Consider the following 16,829-nt stretch of genomic DNA (forward strand, 5'->3'; position numbering starts at 1 on the left):
TATCTGGGATTTCTGTTGGGGACAGAGTCGTAGAGTCATAACAATGCGATGACTTGTTGACTACGTTCATAACGGAAACAAATGCTAAATTTCAAGTAGAAGTTATTGAAAATAAAGATGTAATTTCCTGTAATCCCAGCACTTTGGGAGGCCGAGTCGGGCGGATCACGAGGTCAGGAGATCGAGATCATCCTGGCTAACATGGTGAAACCCTGTCTCTACTAAAAAAAAAAAAAAAAAAAAAGATTAGCCAGGCATGGTGGCTGAAGCAGGAGAATGATGTGAACCCCGGGGGGCGGAGCTTGCAGTGAGCCAAGATCACACCACTGCACTCCAGCCTGGGCAACTGAGCAAGACTCCATCTCAAAAAAAAAAAAAAAAAAGATGTAATTTCCACCCCCTCATCCAACTTCAAGCACCCCATGAATTCCGTGCATGTACCTTTGAGGGTGGACCCCAGGTAAGAACTTCTGCATGAGATGCTCAAGTCAGGCGCTCAGCACCCTGCTGACTCAGAGGAGGCCAGCCCATTAATAGCAGTTCTTAGCAGCAGAAAACCTGGCTCCTCTCCTTCCAGGGCAAGGACGGGCAAAGACTTTCATTCTATTCCAGGAGAAGGGAACTTCCTTCCTAGAATGGATTAAATCTTTCCTTCCTTCTTGCCTGCCTGCCTGCCTGCCTGCCTTCCTTCCTTCCTTCCTTCCTTCCTTCCTTCCTTCCTTCCTTCCTTCCTTCCTTCCTTCCTTCCTTCCCTCCTTCCTTCCTTCCTCCCTGCCTCCCTCCCCCCCTTCCTTTCTCTCTCTCTCTCTCCCTCTCTTTCTCTCTTTTCATTTTTTTTTTTTTTTTGACAGGGTTTCACTCTGTTGCCCAGGCTGGATTTCAGTGGTATGATCATGGCTCACTGTAGCCTCAACCTCACAGGCTCAAGTGATCCTCCCGCCTCAGCTTCCCAAGTAGCTGGGACTGCAGCCACCCTGCCCATTTATTTATTGTTTATTTATTTATTTATTTATTTATTTATTTATTGAGACAGGATCTTGCTTTGTTGCCCAGGCTGGAGTGCAGTGGCATGATCATGGCTCACTGCAGCCTCAACCTCCTGGGATCAAGTGATCCTCCTGCCTCAGCCATGTCAGCCTTTCCAATAGCTGGGACCATAGCCTAGCACTCTATGCTTGGTGAGTTTTTTAAATTTTGTTTTGTAGAGACAGAGGTCTCACTTTATTGCCCAGGCTGCTCTTGAACTACTAGGCTCAACAAATCCTGCTGGGATTCCAGGTGTGAGCCACCATGCCTGGCCTGAATCATGCTGCTGCTTTTTTTTTTTTTTTTTCTTTTTTTCTTTTTTTTAGACAGGGTCTCTTGCTCTGTCGCCCAGGCTGGCGTGCAGTGGCACGATCTTGGCTCAATGCAACCTCTGCCTCCCGAGTAGCTGGAATTACAGGCACCCACCACCACGTCTGGCTAATTTTTGTATTTTTAGTAGAGGTGGGGTTTCTCCATGTTGGCCAGGCCGGTCTCAAACTCCTGATCTCGGGTGATCCACCCACCCTGGCCTCCCAAAGTGCTGGGATCACAGGCATGAGACACCGCGCCGGGTCTCATGATTCTAACTGAGCAAAAAAAGACCGTGTTTCAGCATCGGGGTGCATTGCCCATTCACCTTCTGCCTCTCAGGCAAAGAAGTGTCTAGTTGTTGTGTGTGTTTTGTAACTGACTGATCAGGAGGAACTTCAGCAAGTGCGGTAATGGTTTGGTTAAATATTGGTTTCCTCCTCATAAAAGTGGTAAGTAATGGTGCCAGATCTCACCAATATGGACACAATGAAAAGACCTGGGAAGCTTGGCAATTGGAATCAATATGTATATTTTTATTAATCATTAACCTCTAAGTATCAAAGGAGACCAGTGAGTGAGTCAGTGGTTTCTGCTTTTGAAAAACCAGCTCAGTGGGTATTTGCAAGAGAAGGAAGGTGTTACTAAGAAAACCATGGGGAAAACCGTGCCGGGGCTGACTTGGCCAATTCTCACGGCTTCCAACTATTGCATAAAAGCTATTCTTGGCCGGGCACAGTGGCTCATGCCTGTAATCCCAGCACTTTGGGAGGCTGAGGCGGGCGAATCATGAGGTCAGGAGATTGAGACCATCCTGGCTAACACGGTGAAACACCGTCTCTACTAAAAACACACAAAAAAATGAGCTAGGCGTGGTGACGTGCGCCTGTGGTCCCAGCTACTCGGGAGGCTGAGGCAGGAGAATTACTTAAACCCGGGAGGCAGAGGTGGCAGTGAGCCAAGATCACTCCACTGCTCTCCAGCCTGGGCGACAGAGCGAGACTCTGTCCCCCCCAAAAAAAAAAGATTTTGAAAATGTGATTTTCCCAAATGGAGAAATGAAATTTGATTTCCACTGGAAAGACTGCGATGAAATTGCTTCCTCTAAAACTATCTAAGACAGGAGTCCCTACTGCGTGTGTGTGTGCACGCGCGTGCGTTTCTAAGAGTGTGTGGGACATAGGCTAAGAGTTTTGTATAGGGTTGTGTGTGTAGGTGGGTTTCAGGGTGTGTGTGTAGAGATGTCTGTGGCTATGTTTATAGGTGTGTGCGTGTGTGTGTAGGAGGAATGGGGTTTAGGGTATCAGAATAGGAAAGAAAACCTGTTTTTCAATTCCTGTTTCTTCTTCTCTTTTTAAGATTTAAACAGTAACTCCGAGGTGGTCCTTGCAGGTTCTCTGAGTGAGCTGTGTACCAGTGATGTTTGCCCTGGCTTTGGCGTTCCTGTTTGAGGCCTTATGAGGTGGGCCAGGGCATGCGGGCCTCCTCCAGGGCCTGTGAGGGATTCACCAGCTGTGTGTTCTGCTCCTGCCTGCTTCTGTTTGGTGTGATGAGGGCCTTTCACCTGAGCGTGAACAGACCCTGGCGACAACCAGCTTCCATGCACCACACTGAGTCTCCACTTCCAACCCCATGTCTTCTGAGGCGGCTCATGATAAATCCCGAGCGATTTGGGATTAAAGGAAAAGTGGGTCAACAAAAAGATGAGTTAAAAAGAGAAACAGGGCCGGGCGCGGTGGCTCACGCCTGTAATCCCAGCACTTTGGGAGGCCGAGGTGGGTGGATCACGAGGTCAGGAGTTTAAGATCAGTCTGGCCAAGATGGTGAAACCCCATCTCTACTAAAAATACAAAAAATTAGCCGGGTGTGGTAGTGGGCGCCTGTAGTCCCAGCTACTCGGGAGGCTGAGGCAGAGAATTGCTTGAACCCAGGAGGCGGATGTTGCAGTGAGCAGAGATCGCACCATTGCACTCCAGGCTGGGTGACAGAGTGAAACTCTGTCGCAAAAAAAAAAAAAAAAAAAAGAAATAGGCCGGGTGCAGTGGTTCACACCTGTAATCTCAGCACTTTGGAAGGCTGAGGCAGGAGAATCACTTGAGCCGAGGAGTTTGAGACCAACCTGGCAACATAGTGGTGTCTTTTGTACAGAACCCATCTCAGAGACCTCGGGTCTCTCTCTCTTATTTGTTTGTTTTTTGAGACAGGATCTTGCTCTGTCGCCCAGGCTGGAGTGCGGTGGTGTGATCTCGACTCACTGCAACCTCCGCCTCTTGGGTTCAAGCGATTCTCATGCCTCAGCCTCCCGAGTAGCTAGAATTAGAGATATGTGCCGTGATGCCTGACTAATTTTTGTATTTTTAGTAGAGATGGGGTTTCACTATGTTGGCCAGGCTGGCCTCAAACTCCTGACTTCAAATGATCTGCCCACCTCAGCCTCCCAATGTGCTGGAATTACAGGCATGAGCCACTGTACCTGGCCCCTCTGGTCTCTTTTGTCTCTAAAAAAAATTTAAAAATCATCTAAGTATGATGGTGTGTGCCTGTATTCTCAGTTACTTGGGAGGCTGAAACAGGAGGATTGCTTGAACCCAGGAGGTCGAGGCTGCAGTGAACCATGATTGCACCACTGCACTCATGCCTGGGTGACAGAATAGGACCCTGTCTCAAAGGAAAAAAAAAAAGCCAAATCCCAGATATGTGAGAATATGATCTTATTTGGAAACAGGGTCTTTGCTGATGCAATCAAGTTAGGTGAGTTCATACTGGATTAGGCTGACCCCTAATCCAGTGATTAGAGTCTTTATAAAAAGAGAAAAATTTGGGCCTGGCGTGGTGGCTCATGCCTGTAATCCGAGCAGTTAGAACCCCTGCACTCCAGCCTGGGTGACAGAGTGAGACTCTCTCTCAAAAAATAAATAAATAAAAATAAATAAATAAATAAATAAATAAATAAATAAATGAGAAAAATGTGGACAGAGACACCCAGGGAGAACACCATGTGTGGGTGATGGAGGCAGAGATGGGAGTGACACAGCCACAAGCCCAGGACACCCAGGACCACCACCAGCCACTAGAAGCTAGGAAGAGGCAGAGAACGACCTTCCCCTGGGGTCTTTAGATAGATCGTGGCCCTGCTGACACCTGGATTTTGGACTTCTGGCCTCTAAACCTGGGAGATAATTAGTTTCTGGGTTTTTTTTTTTTTTTTTTTTGAGATGGCTTTTCGTTCATCACCCAGGCTGGAATGCAGTGATGCCATCTTGGCTCACCGCAACCTCCGCCTCCTGGGTTCCAGTGATTTTCTTGCCTCAGCCTCCCAAGTAGCTGGGATTACAGGCACCCACCACCACACTCTGCTAATTTTTGTATTTTTAGTAGAGATGGGGTTTCACCATATTCGCCAGGCTGGTCTCCAACTCCTGACCTCAGGTGATCCACTGGCCTCAGCCTCTCAAAGTGTTGGGATTACAGGCATGAGCCACTGTGCCTAACTTCCTCGACTTTCAATAATGGCAAGTATTTGGGGCAGGGGGAGAAAGGGATACACACAGATAAAATGGAATAGTTAAAATCAAGACTTTTTTTTTTTTTTTTTTTCCACTTGCAGAGGATGTTAGGAACCATCTAGTCCTAAATCTTCATTTTGCAGGGGTATTTGTTTGCGAGGGCTGCCATGACAGAGTACCACAGACTTGGGGCTTACACACCAATTGATTTCTTCACAGTTCTAGAGGCGAGGAGTCTGAGATCAAGGTGCAGGTGGGGCTGGTTTCTCTGCAGGCCTCTCTCTGGCTCACAGCTGGCCGTCTTCTCCCTGTATCCTCCCATGGTCATTCCTCCGAATATGTCCATGCCCTAATCTCCTCTTCCGGTTTTTTGTTTTGTTTTGTTTTTGTTTTTGTTTTTTGAGATGGAGTCTTATTCTATCGCCCAGGTAGGAGTGCAATGGTACAATCTCAGCTCTCTGCAACCTCCGCCTTCCGGGTTCAAGTGATTCTCCTGCCTCAGCCTCCCGAATAGCTGGGATTACAGGCGCCCGCCATCAAGCCCAGGTAATTTTTGTGTTTTTAGTAGAGAGAGGGTTTCACCATGTTGGCCAGGCTGGTCTCAAACTCCTGACCTAGTGATCCGCCCAGTTCGGCCTCCCAAAGTGCTGGGATTACAGGCGTGAGTCACTGCGCCTGGTCTTTCTTTTTTTGAGATGGAGTTTTGCTCTTGTCAACCAGGCTGCAGTACAATGGTGCAATCTTGGCTCACTGCAACCTCCGCCTCCCGGATTCAAGCAATTCTCCTGCCTCAGCTTCCCAAGTAGCTGGGATTACAGGCATGCACCCCCACACTTGGCTAGTTTTGTAGTTTTAGTAGAGATGAGGTTTCACCATGTTGGCCAGGCTGGTCTCGAAGTCTTGACATCAGGTGATCCACCTGCCTCGGCCTCCCAAAGCACTGGGATTATGGGCAAGAGCCACTGTGCCCGGTCTTTTTTTTTTTTTTTTTTTTTTTGAGACAGGGTCTTGTTCTGTTGCCCAGGCTGGAGTACAGTAGCACAATCACGGCTCACTGTAGCCTCAACCTCCTGGGCTCAAGCAATCCTCCCACCTCAGCCTCCTGAGTAGCTAGGACCACAGGTGTGTGCCACCATGCCCAGCTAGTTTTTAAATTTTTTGTAGAGACAGGGTCTTGCCATGTTCCCCTGGCTTGTTTCGAACTCCTGACTTCGAGTGATCTGCCCACCTCTGCCTCCCAAAGTGTTGGGGTTGCAGGCATAAGCCACCAGGCCTGGCCCCTCAGCTCCTTTTGAACTCTGCCAGGAGGGGCCTGGAGCAGGGTTCTGGGAAGCCCCGTCAAGACAGCATGACTGTTCCTCCAGTGAAACTCAGTTTCTCAGCTTCTTTCCTTCCTTGGGCACAGAGACAGGCTTCTCCCAGGAGCTGAGGGCCTTCGCTCCAGCCTCAGCAGAACAATTCATCTTCAGCCTTCTGATCAGCATTCTTATTTTGAGCTCCCGCAGCTAAAGCAATTCATCTCACCCATGCAGAGGGATGGGGAGGAGCTGAGGGGAGGAGCTGAGAGTGTGACACCCGCCTGTGTTTTCTGGCACCTGAGTGACCCCTGAGACCTGCACTGGAGGGGAAGAGGAGGGGCCAACGTTTCCTTTAGGTGCTTTGGAACTGCTTCAGATTAAATTCTCCCAGGGCAGGAGACAGCTGCCGGGCCTGAGGATGTGGGGGTCCCTGGCACTTCCCTGGTAAGTGTCCCTTATTCAGGAATTGGGAGAAGCCAGTGGCATGCTTAGTGTGCCCACACTCCTTGAAGAAGCCAATTATCTTCCACTAGAATCAGAAGCCTTGAATCTGAGAGGGAAGAGGGGCCAAGTGGGCAATGGGCCCAGGGGCATGGATGCCTTGGGAACGGCTGGCCTTCTTAGGTGAGGTCCAACCACAGTCACTCCCACCTTTCTCATGCTCCAGTCATCCCTGGTTCTGGAATTCCAGTCATTCCATCTTGGGAAGGATTTACAGAAGGTTGGGAGAAAACAGAACACGCCTTCCTTGTTCTAGAGGGTCCTTAAAACAAAACAAATTAGGGGTCAAGCTGACCAAGAGATGCTTGATTTCAAGGAGTTTTCAAATGATAGGAGTCGTGGTCGCTAGCTATTCGATGTAAGGATTAGGAGAAAATTTCATTTTCCCTTCCCTTCCCTTCCCTTCCCTTCCCTTCCCTTCCCTTCCCTCCCCTCCCCTCCCCTCCCATCCCCTCCCCTCCCCTCCCCTCCCCTCTCTTCCTTTCCTTTCCGTCCTTTCCTTTCTCTTTCTCTCTTTCTCTCCCTCTCTCTCTTTCTTCCTGAGATACGTTCTTGCTCTGTTGCTCAGGCTGGAGTGCAGTGGCGTAATCATACTTCACTGTTATCTCTAACTCCTGGGCTCAAGTGATCATTCCACTTTAGCCTCCCAGGCATGTGCCACCACACTTGGCTAATTTTTTAATTTTTTTTTTTTTGTAGAGACAGGGTCTTACTGTGTTGCCCAGGCTGGTCTTGAACTCCTGGGTTCAATCCATCCTCCTGTCTCGGCCTCCCAAAGTGTTGGGATAACAGGTATGAGTCACTGCGTCTGGCCAGAATCTCATTTTCCTTGGCAACAGAATTGCTACCTCCCTTCCCCAGCTGAGATGTATTTTTTTTTTTTTTTTGAGACGGAGTCTCGCTTTGTCGCCCAGGCTGGAGTGCAGTGGCCGGATCTCAGCTCACTGCAAGCTCCGCCTCCCGGGTTTACGCCATTCTCCTGCCTCAGCCTCCTGAGTAGCTGGGACTACAGGCGCCCACCACCTCGCCCGGCTAGTTTTTTGTATTTTTAGTAGAGACGGGGTTTCACCATATTAGCCAGGATGGTCTCGATCTCCTGACCTCGTGATCTGCCTGTCTCGGCCTCCCAAAGTGCTGGGATGAGATGCATTTTTAAGAAATACTTTAAAAAACGTCCTGAGGGCCGGGCGCGGTGGCTCAAGCCTGTAATCCCAGCACTTTGGGAGGCCGAGACGGGTGGATCACGAGGTCAGGAGATCGAGACCATCCTGGCTAACACGGTGAAACCCCGTCTCTACTAAAAAAATACAAAAAAATAGCCGGGCGAGGTGGCGGGCGCCTGTAGTCCCAACTACTCGGGAGGCTGAGGCAGGAGAATGGCGTGAACCCGGGAGGCGGAGCTTGCAGTGAGCTGAGATCCGGCCACTGCACTCCAGCCTGGGCGACAGAGCGAGACTCCGTCTCAAAAAAAAAAAAAAAAAAAAAAACGTCCTGAGAGTGGGAAGTGAAGCTTCCCAGGCCAGCTTGAATGTCACAATAGCTGGCTTGTGGCCTTTGGGCCGTGGACTGCAGGGCTTTTGTTTGGCGTTTTGTGAGGTTGAAGTCTGTAGACAATGAAGGCGGTGGAGAAGCTGAGTGGGGCTTTGTGGGGCCGGGTGAGCAAGGGGGAGGTCCAGGCCCTGTCCTGGGGACCCATAGCCTTCTCTTGGATGCCTCATGAGGGGGCTCAGGCTTGGGGGATGGAGCGTCATGTCTCCCCAGTCTGCCCCAGCTGGACTGAGAAGTAAGGGGGAAAAACCCACACCCACGTCTTTCTCCCAATTGATTCTCAAGGAAGAGAATAGAAGCAGGCATCAGACGGAGGGGAGAGCCGTCTATCCCCCACCTGCCACCGGTGGATTCCGGGCAGCATTCCCTGCGTAACAGCAGAGTCGGGATCCCCAGCAAGGCCGGGGCTCAACGCCAGAGTCAGCCACTTTACTCTTCCCCAAGTTTATTCTTCTGGTCCTGTCTCAGATTTACTCACCCTGGGAGAACCTTCCTTCAATTGCCCCAGCCAGGTTTTTGTTTTGCAAATTAATCAAGTAATAATAGCGCCTCCCTGCTGCTGGGAGAGGAATCCCGCATCGGGCTCAGTGTCCAGGCAGCAGAGCCCAGGGCGAGTACCCGGCTATCCATGAGAGAGGCTCCCCACAGGCGCTTCTGAATTCAGTGAATGAAGCGGGGCAGCCAGACAGCCGCAAACTCCTCCCAGCTCGAAGTCTGCAAGCTCAGCTTAGATTCCGGGCTGGGGAACCAGTCCTGTCATTCTTTGCCAACCCACTCTAGGGAGACCGTGAGCCCTGGCATTTGGCCTCCCTGGGCTGGGCCTGAGGCCCTGGCCCTCTGCCCACCCAGGAATCGAATGGCTCAATGAGGGCAGCCCTAGAAGGAAATGCAGCACCCATTCCTGCCTTTTCACATTTCTTTTTTAACTTTAACTTCCTTCCTTCCTTCCTTCCTTCCTTCCTTCCTTCCTTCCTTCCTTGCCTCCTTACTTCCCTCCCTCCCTCCTTCCTTTCCTTCCTTTCTTTCCTTCCTTCCTTTCCTTTTCTTCCTTTCTTTCTTTCTCTCCCTCTCTCTCTCTCTCTCTGTCTCTCTGATGGAGTTTTGCCCTTGTTGCCCAGGCTGGAGTGTAATGGCGACATCTCAGCTCACCACAACCTCCACCTCCCAGGTTCAAGTGATTCTTCTGCCTCAGCCTCCCGAGTAGCTGTGATTACAGGCATGCGCCACCACACCAGGCTAATTTTCTATTTTTAGTAGAGATAGGGTTTCGCCATGTTGGCCAGGCTGGTCTCAAACCCCTGACCTCAAGTGATCTGCCCACCTCAGCCTCCTAAAGTGCTGGGATTACAGGCATGAGCCATCGTGCCCATCCAATAGTAATTTATTTCTTTTCATTGCAGTTCAGTATTCCATTGGAGTAATAGACCACAATGGGTCCATTCTACCACAACTAGGCATTTGGGTGGTTTCCAGGTTACAGGAAATAATAGCGCCGCTATGAACAGTCTTGCACGTATCCTCTGATGCACTTGTGCTCGCCTTGCCGTTGGAGCGGAAGTGCTGGGTCAAAGGGTGGAGGAATGTTCAGTTTTAGTAGATTCTACCAGTTCCCAAGAGTGGCTGAGCCAACCTCACTCCCTCCCAGAGGCAGGAGCTTTCTCAATGCTCCACATTGTGCCAATCTCTCCCTGTCATTCTTTCCTTCCAGCTTCTGGCTTCAGGATTATTTCCTGAACTCCTCTAAGGAAAACTTCTTTGTGGGAAGTTTAGGTTCTCGCCTGTAGTCATTTTAAATAACTAGAGTCTCAGCTGCCCAAAGAGTCTTTTTAAAATGTGAGATCCTTGCCCTAGGTGCAGTGGCTCACACCTGTAATCCCAGCATTTTGAGAGGCTGAAGTGGGCGGATCACTTGAGGCCAGGAGTTCAAGACCAGCCATGGCCAACATGGTGAAACCCCCGACTCTACTAAGAATACAAAAATTAGCCAGGCGTGTGGTGGCACACGCCTGTAATCCCAGCTACTCAGGAGGCTGAGACACGAGAATCGCTTAAACCTGAGAAGCAGAGATCGCAGTGAGCTAAGACTGTGCCACTGCACTCCAGCCTGGGTGACAGAGCGAGAGACTCAGTCTCAAAAAAGAAAAAAAAGGGAGATCCTCTCCCTTCTCTGCTTAGAGTTCTCCAGAACTTCCCATCATTTTCACGGTAAAACCCCAGCCTGCACCCCTGGCCGTGGCTCCTGCCTGCCCCTCTCCTTTTTGCCCACCAGCAGCCCCTCTGTCACTGGCTCTAGTTCCACTGACCTTCTTTTGAGTCCTTAAACACACACACACCAAACTCATTTCTGACTGTTTGCACCTGTGCACTATTTCCTCTGCTGGGAAATGCCCTTCCCCGGGTCTTTGCGTGGGACTCTTTTTTTTTTTTTTTTTGAGACAGGGTCTCGCTTTGTTACCCAGGCTGGAGTGCATTGGCATGATCATTGCTCACAGCCTAGACCTCCCAGGTGCAAGCAATCCTCCCACCTCAGCCTCCTGAGTAACTGGGACCACAGCGTGTGCCACCACGCCAGGTTAATTTTAAAATTTTTTTGTAGACATCGAGTCTTGCTGTGTTGCCCAGGCTGGTCTCAAACTCCTGGGCTCAAGTGATTCTCCTGCCTCAGTCTCCCAAAGTGTTGGGATTATAGGCGTAAGCCACCATGCCCAGTGGGACTCCGTGACATATATACCATCTTGGTTCAAATGTCACCTCTCAGTGATGTTTTACCTGACATAAAGAAATTTGGGGGCTCGGTGCAGTGGCTTACTCCTGTAATCCCAGCACTTTGGGAGACCGAGGTGGGTGGATTGCTTGAGCTTAGGAGTTTGAGACTAGCCTGGGCAACATGGTGAAACTCCATCTCTACAAAAAAAATACTAAAAAATTAGCCGGGCGTGGTGGCTATTTTTTTTTTCTTTTTTCTTTTTTTTTTTACTGTGGAATTTTGTTCTTGTTACCCAGGCTGGAGTGCAGTGGCGCGATCTCAGCTCACTGCAACCTCCGCCTCTCGGGTTCAAGCAATTCTCCTGCCTCAGCCTCTTGAGTAGCTGGGATTACAGGCATGTGCCATCACGCCTGGCTAATTCTTGTATTTTTAGTACAGATGAGGTTTCGCCATGTTGACCAGGTTGGTTTTCAACTCCTGACCTCAGGTGATCCACCAACCTCGGCCTCCCAAAGTGCTGGGATTACAGGTGTGAGCCACAGTGCCCGGCAAAAAGAGAAATTTGGAATAAACAAAAAGATTATTTTTAAAGGTTACTGATGTCTTCAATGGAAAACTAAGCATTGTTTGGAGAAGAGGCTTCCTGCTGTCTAACTCCAGCCTTTCATCACCTTTGTGCTATTTTATAGTGCTCTAAGTTGTAGAGAACCTATGGCAATGCAACCGATTCCTGCCTATGGACATGCAAATAAATTTCCTCAGGGGAGGTTCCATTGGCTTCCCTTCCCCACTGTGGAAGAAGCCAGTTTGGTGTCTATTTGCAAATTCATTTGAACATTCCTCATCTAGAAATGTATCTTTCTTTCTTCTTTGAACTGGTTGTAACCTCTGCCTGGTTCCCTCACTAATAATGGGTTAATAAAATCTTTAATACAGATTCATCATTTTATTTATTTGTTTATTTATTGGAGAGGGAGTCTCACTCTGTCACCGAGGCTGGAGTGCAGTGGTGTGATCTCAGCTCATTGCAATCTCTGCCTACTGGGCTCAAGCAATTCTCCTGCCTCAGCCTCCCGAGTAACTGATATTACAGCTACAGCTGGGATTATAGGCATGAGATTCATCATTTAAAATCTTTTTGAGGCCAGGCATAGTGGCTCACACCTGTAATCCCAGCACTTTGGGAGGCTGAGGCGGGCGGGTCACCTGAGGTCAGGAGTTCAAGACAAATCTGGCCAACATGGTGAAACCCTGTCTCTATTAAAAATACAAAAATTAGCCGGGCATGGTGGCAGGCGCCTGTAATCCCAGCTACTCGGGAGGCTGAGGCAGGAGAATCACTTGAACCTGGGAGGCAGAGGTTGCAGTGAGCGAGATCGCGCCATTGCACTCCAGCTTGGAGGATAAGAGCAAGACTTTGTCTCAAAAAAAAAAAAAAAAAAAAATATATATATATATATATATATATATATATATGTATATATTTTTGAGACAGGGTCTCACTCCAGTCACCCAGGCTGGAGTACAGTGGTGCAATCACTCCTCACTATAGCCTCAACTTCCTGGGCAGAGGTGATCCTCCCACCTCAGCCTCCTGAGCAGCTGGGACTACAGGCATGGGCCACCATGCCCGGCTAATGTTTTATATTTTTAGTAGAGACAGTGTTTCACCCTGTTGCCTAGGCTGATCTTGAACTCCTGGGCTCAAGCTATCCCCTGCTGCCTCAGCCTCCCAAAGTGTTGGGATTACAGGTGTGAGCCATCGCACCCGGCCTAAAATATATGTTGCCTTTTTTGAGAATGATCTTTTCACACTGACCTCATCAGAGGTCCTCTCAGGCTCTCTGTATTTCACCACTCTGTTTCATTTTCTTCTGAGCCTGATTACTATCTGAGATTATTTTGTTCTTCTATTTCTTTACTTATGGTTGGTTTTTTGTGTCTTGGCCATTGTGCATAGTAGGCACTCAAAAGAAATATACTGAGTGAATGAAGGTAGATGAGGCAGCGGCTGGGCGGTGCATCTCCCCACACCCTTCCCTCCTCTCCCGCAGGGCCGTGTGTCTTGCCTGTGTTCAGCCCACGGTGTTCCCATGGAGCCTCTCCTTCAGGTCAGATAGGGACAAGCCAAGCTCTGCACCGGAAGTTTTAACAGGTAAATCACTCACACTTTTATGGTTGGCATCAGGCTTTGGGCATTTCCCCAATGAGCAGACTGAGAACCAACCTGCTGGGTGACACTGGGCAGCTTTGGAAGCGAGAAAACCTTCCAAAGCCTTCACCAAAGCATGAATTTCGGGCTGTCATTCTCTCAAGAAGGAAGTGGCATTCCTGCAGGCCAAGTGCTGGAGCTCATGTGGCTGGCTGGGGCCAGACTTAGGGCCGGGCCTGGCATCCTCTGACTCAGAGCTCAGTGCTTGTTTCAGTAATAAAAACCAGGACAGGGAGCGTGTGTGGTGTTCCGGGCCTGTCTTGGGGGAATTTGTGTCTATTAATTAACTCATTCTAACAAGACTTTTAGATGATGACGTGAAGTCCAGAGGAGTAAGTGACTTGTCTAAGGTCCCATAGCAATGAGTAGCAGAGCCAGGATTTCACCCTCCAGAGCCCCTGCACTTAGCCACCCTGCAAACAGTTGACACTGTGGGTGTAACACGTCTTTGCTGAGCACTTACTCTGGGCTTGGCCCTGTGCTGAGGGTTTCACATGCCATCATCCCATTTCATCGCCTTTTTTTTTTTTTTCCCCTCAGACAGAGTCTCACTCTGTCCCCCAGGCTAGAGTGCAGTGGTGTGATCTCAGCTCACTGCAACCTCCACCTCCCAGGTTCAAGCGATTCTCCCGCCTCAGCCTCCCGAGTGGCTGGGACTACAGGCGCATACCAGCACAGCCAACTAATTTTTGTATTTTTAGTACAGACAGGGTTTCATCATGTTGGCCAGGCTGATCTTGAACTCCTGACCTCCGGTGATCTGCCCGCCTTGGCTTCCCAAAGTGCCTGGGAATACAGGTGTGAGCCACCGTGCTCGGCCCTCATTTCACCTTCTTGAGATCAATGAGAGAGAGGCTATTTTTGTGCTACAAGGTTCAGGAGTCTCCAACACTACCTTCACTATTGACAGCAACTCCAAGTTCAAGGGTGCCCAATACCACCTTCAGGTTTGATAGTTTACCAGAAGGACCCATAGAGCTCAGAAAAGCTGTGATACTCGTGGTTAAATGCCATGGGTTAAAGTCAGCCAAGGGAAGAGGTGTATGGGGTGCAGTACAAGAGAGACCCAGGGGCAAGCTTCTGTTATGGGATCTCTGGGGTGTTGATTTTTCTGGTGGGAAACCTCTGTGGCCACTGGCACCTTTGCCTGAGTTCTTGGAGTTCTTGTCCTGCATCCAGGAAGAATGAGGAATGCAGACAAGTGAAGGATGAAGAAGGGGAAGAGTTTTATTTAGTGTTAGAACAGCTCAAAGGAGTGGCTAGCTCCTCTCTGTAGGCAGGTCTTCCCACCGAGTGTTCAGCTCTCAGCAGAAAGGAGGCCCTGGAGAGGGTGGCTCCTCTCTGCAGGCAAGTCATTCGGACGTCTCCGCAGGTCTCTGCAGTTCTCAGCAGAGCGGTTAGCTTCTCTCTGCTCACTGGTTGTCCCACCCTTTCTGCTCTGAGCAGAGAGGGTACTCAACTCATCCCATGGTCTCTCTGTCCTCGTCTTCCTCTGGCCGTCCTCTGCCTGGCTTTTACTGTGCCCTGCGCTTTTGTGGACCTCAGAGGGGAGGAAGTGTGTGCTGATTGGTCCACAGGCAGCCATGAGCCAGCCGGAAAGAGGCACCACGAGTCCCTACTCAGTCTGAGGGACTGGCAGCCCAGCTGGCAGCCTTCAGGCCCTCCCTGGCCCGCAAGTGGCGCCCTACTGGGGACCTGTCCCCTTCCACCCAGGAATCAATCGGCCTCCCACTGCCGTTCATGGCCCACAGGCTTGGCCCCAACCCCTCTAAGAGATCTGAGCAGGTCCCTGGAGTGGAGAGAGACCAGGCTGCAGGAGAAGACACGCCCTGAGCCTGCAGAGACTTGGTGGGGGGTCCTTCCTGGGGTCCCCGAGGGTGCAGGCTGCAGAGACACCCAGCTCCTGCACCTGGGAGGGCAGCCGCAGCTGCACCCGGGAAGGCAGATCCTGCCTGCTCCTAGCCCTCCCCCAAGAGCACAGGGAGGCTCTGATTCACAGCTGCAGTTTGGGCAGCTGTAGCCCCGCCCAGTAGGGTGGGGCTCCCACCTGCTCCACAGAGCAGGAGGCCTGGGTCTGCAGCTGCGGTTTGGGAGTCTGTGGAGGCACCCAAGGAGATCCCAGCCTCAGAAGGGGCGGGGCTCCCACCGGCTCCCTGGAGTGTTCAGCTCCAGCCACACCTCCCTGCTGCAGCCAGTGTGATGGCAGCAGCCACTGCCACTGCTTCTGGGTGCCCTTTCCCCGTGGGGTTGTACAGACAGGGCCAGCTTCTCTCAGCAGCGATGAATGACAGTACACACAGAGTATGCTGACCTGATAAGAGCTCCTGAGCCTTCCTATCCAGAGGTTTTACTGGCGGTCAGTTGCGTAGCCATGGCTGACTACTCGTGTGACTGGCTTTAGTCTTTTTCTAATTTTTATTTTATTTTTAATTTTTTGCGACAGAGTCTTGCTGTGCTGTCCAGGCTGGAGTGCAGTGGTGTGATCTCACCTCCCAGGTTCAAGCGATTCTCCTGCCTCAGCCTTCTGAGTAGCTAGGATTACAGGCACTTGCAACCACAACTGGCTAATTTTTGTATTTTTAGTAGAGACAGGGTTTCACCATGTTGGCCAGGCTGGTCTTGAACTCCTGACCTCAAGTGATCTGCCCACTTCTGCCTCCCAAAATGCTGGGATTACAGGCATGAGCCACTGCACCCACCACAAAGACACTCTTAACAGGCAAAACATTCCAAGGGCTTAGAATTTATTTCCCAGGTGCTTTGACCCAGGAGGGGCAAAGGGTCAATTCTTTGGGCCCAGGTGAATTATTTACTGCACATGTGCCCATTTTGCAGAAGAAGAAATGGGGTCTTGGAGCGATTAAATGACTTGCCCCAGGTCACATAGGTTGATCCAGGGTCTAAGCCCTGATCATCCAACTCCAGGGCCCAGTGCCTTGTGTTCTTCCTGGTGGCTTAAATGTCTCCATTGAGAGACAAATTAGCCCAGGAGATAATATTATTTCATATTCCCATTTCTGCAGTTGTAAAATAATTCATGTCTAGAGTGTGTGCATGTGTGTGTGTATTTCAGAGACAGGGTCTTGCTATGTTGCCCAGGCTGGAGTGCAGTGGCATTGACGGGCATGATCACTGTACAGTAGAACCTCAAATTGCTGGGTAAAGGCCATCCTGCTGCCTCATCCTCCAGAGCAGTTTAGTCTACAGACGTGCACCACTGCGCCCAGCTTGGAGTATATATTTAACTTAAGCTCTCTATCAACTCTGGGCAGGGCTCTATTGGGGAAAATAGGTTACATCCAACAAGATTCCACTTCCTGTGGATGAACAATCTCACTTAATACTGTTGTTCTTGTGTGATTACAGAAAACTCCAGTTTTCTGTACTGGAGTACTTGGGATGAAAATGTGCTTAACCCGCATTTAGCAGAGGCCTCTGTGGGTGCCACGCACAGGGCAAGGTATTGGGGGTGCCATGGTGAACAAGTTAGACACAACTTACGCCTTTTCCTGGAGCTTGTAGTTTGTGTCAAGGGGGAGAAGGGAAAACGACAAATCTCTGGGTCACGGCTTCTCTTATTCTCCAGCTTCAGGGCAGGCCAGGCTCCGGCCATAGCCCTTTGCTGGACAGATACTGAGCAGTTGCTGGCCAATAGGCACTGGTCCATGGGAGGACCCTGGGGATAGAGTGGTCAACAAGGCAGACACAGCCCCTCCCCTTCC

The 16,829-nt window shown here is 50.2% G+C and overlaps 1 protein-coding gene across 1 annotated transcript in view; it reads left to right on the top strand.

Annotated features, from left to right (window-relative positions):
- Nucleotides 1-6,493: 6,493 nt before the first annotated feature.
- Nucleotides 6,494-16,829, top strand: part of CIROZ (ciliated left-right organizer protein containing ZP-N domains) — a 38,197-nt gene continuing 27,861 nt past the window's right edge. Inside the window, exons 1-2 of the mRNA XM_045380985.3 lie at nt 6,494-6,583; nt 12,950-13,050. Of these exons, the coding sequence (XP_045236920.2) occupies nt 6,558-6,583; nt 12,950-13,050 (127 nt within the window). The 5' untranslated portion in view covers nt 6,494-6,557. The remainder of the gene's footprint in view (nt 6,584-12,949; nt 13,051-16,829) is intronic.

Source organism: Macaca fascicularis, chromosome 1, assembly GCF_037993035.2.
Source record: "Macaca fascicularis isolate 582-1 chromosome 1, T2T-MFA8v1.1".
Classification (NCBI taxonomy): domain Eukaryota; kingdom Metazoa; phylum Chordata; class Mammalia; order Primates; family Cercopithecidae; genus Macaca; species Macaca fascicularis.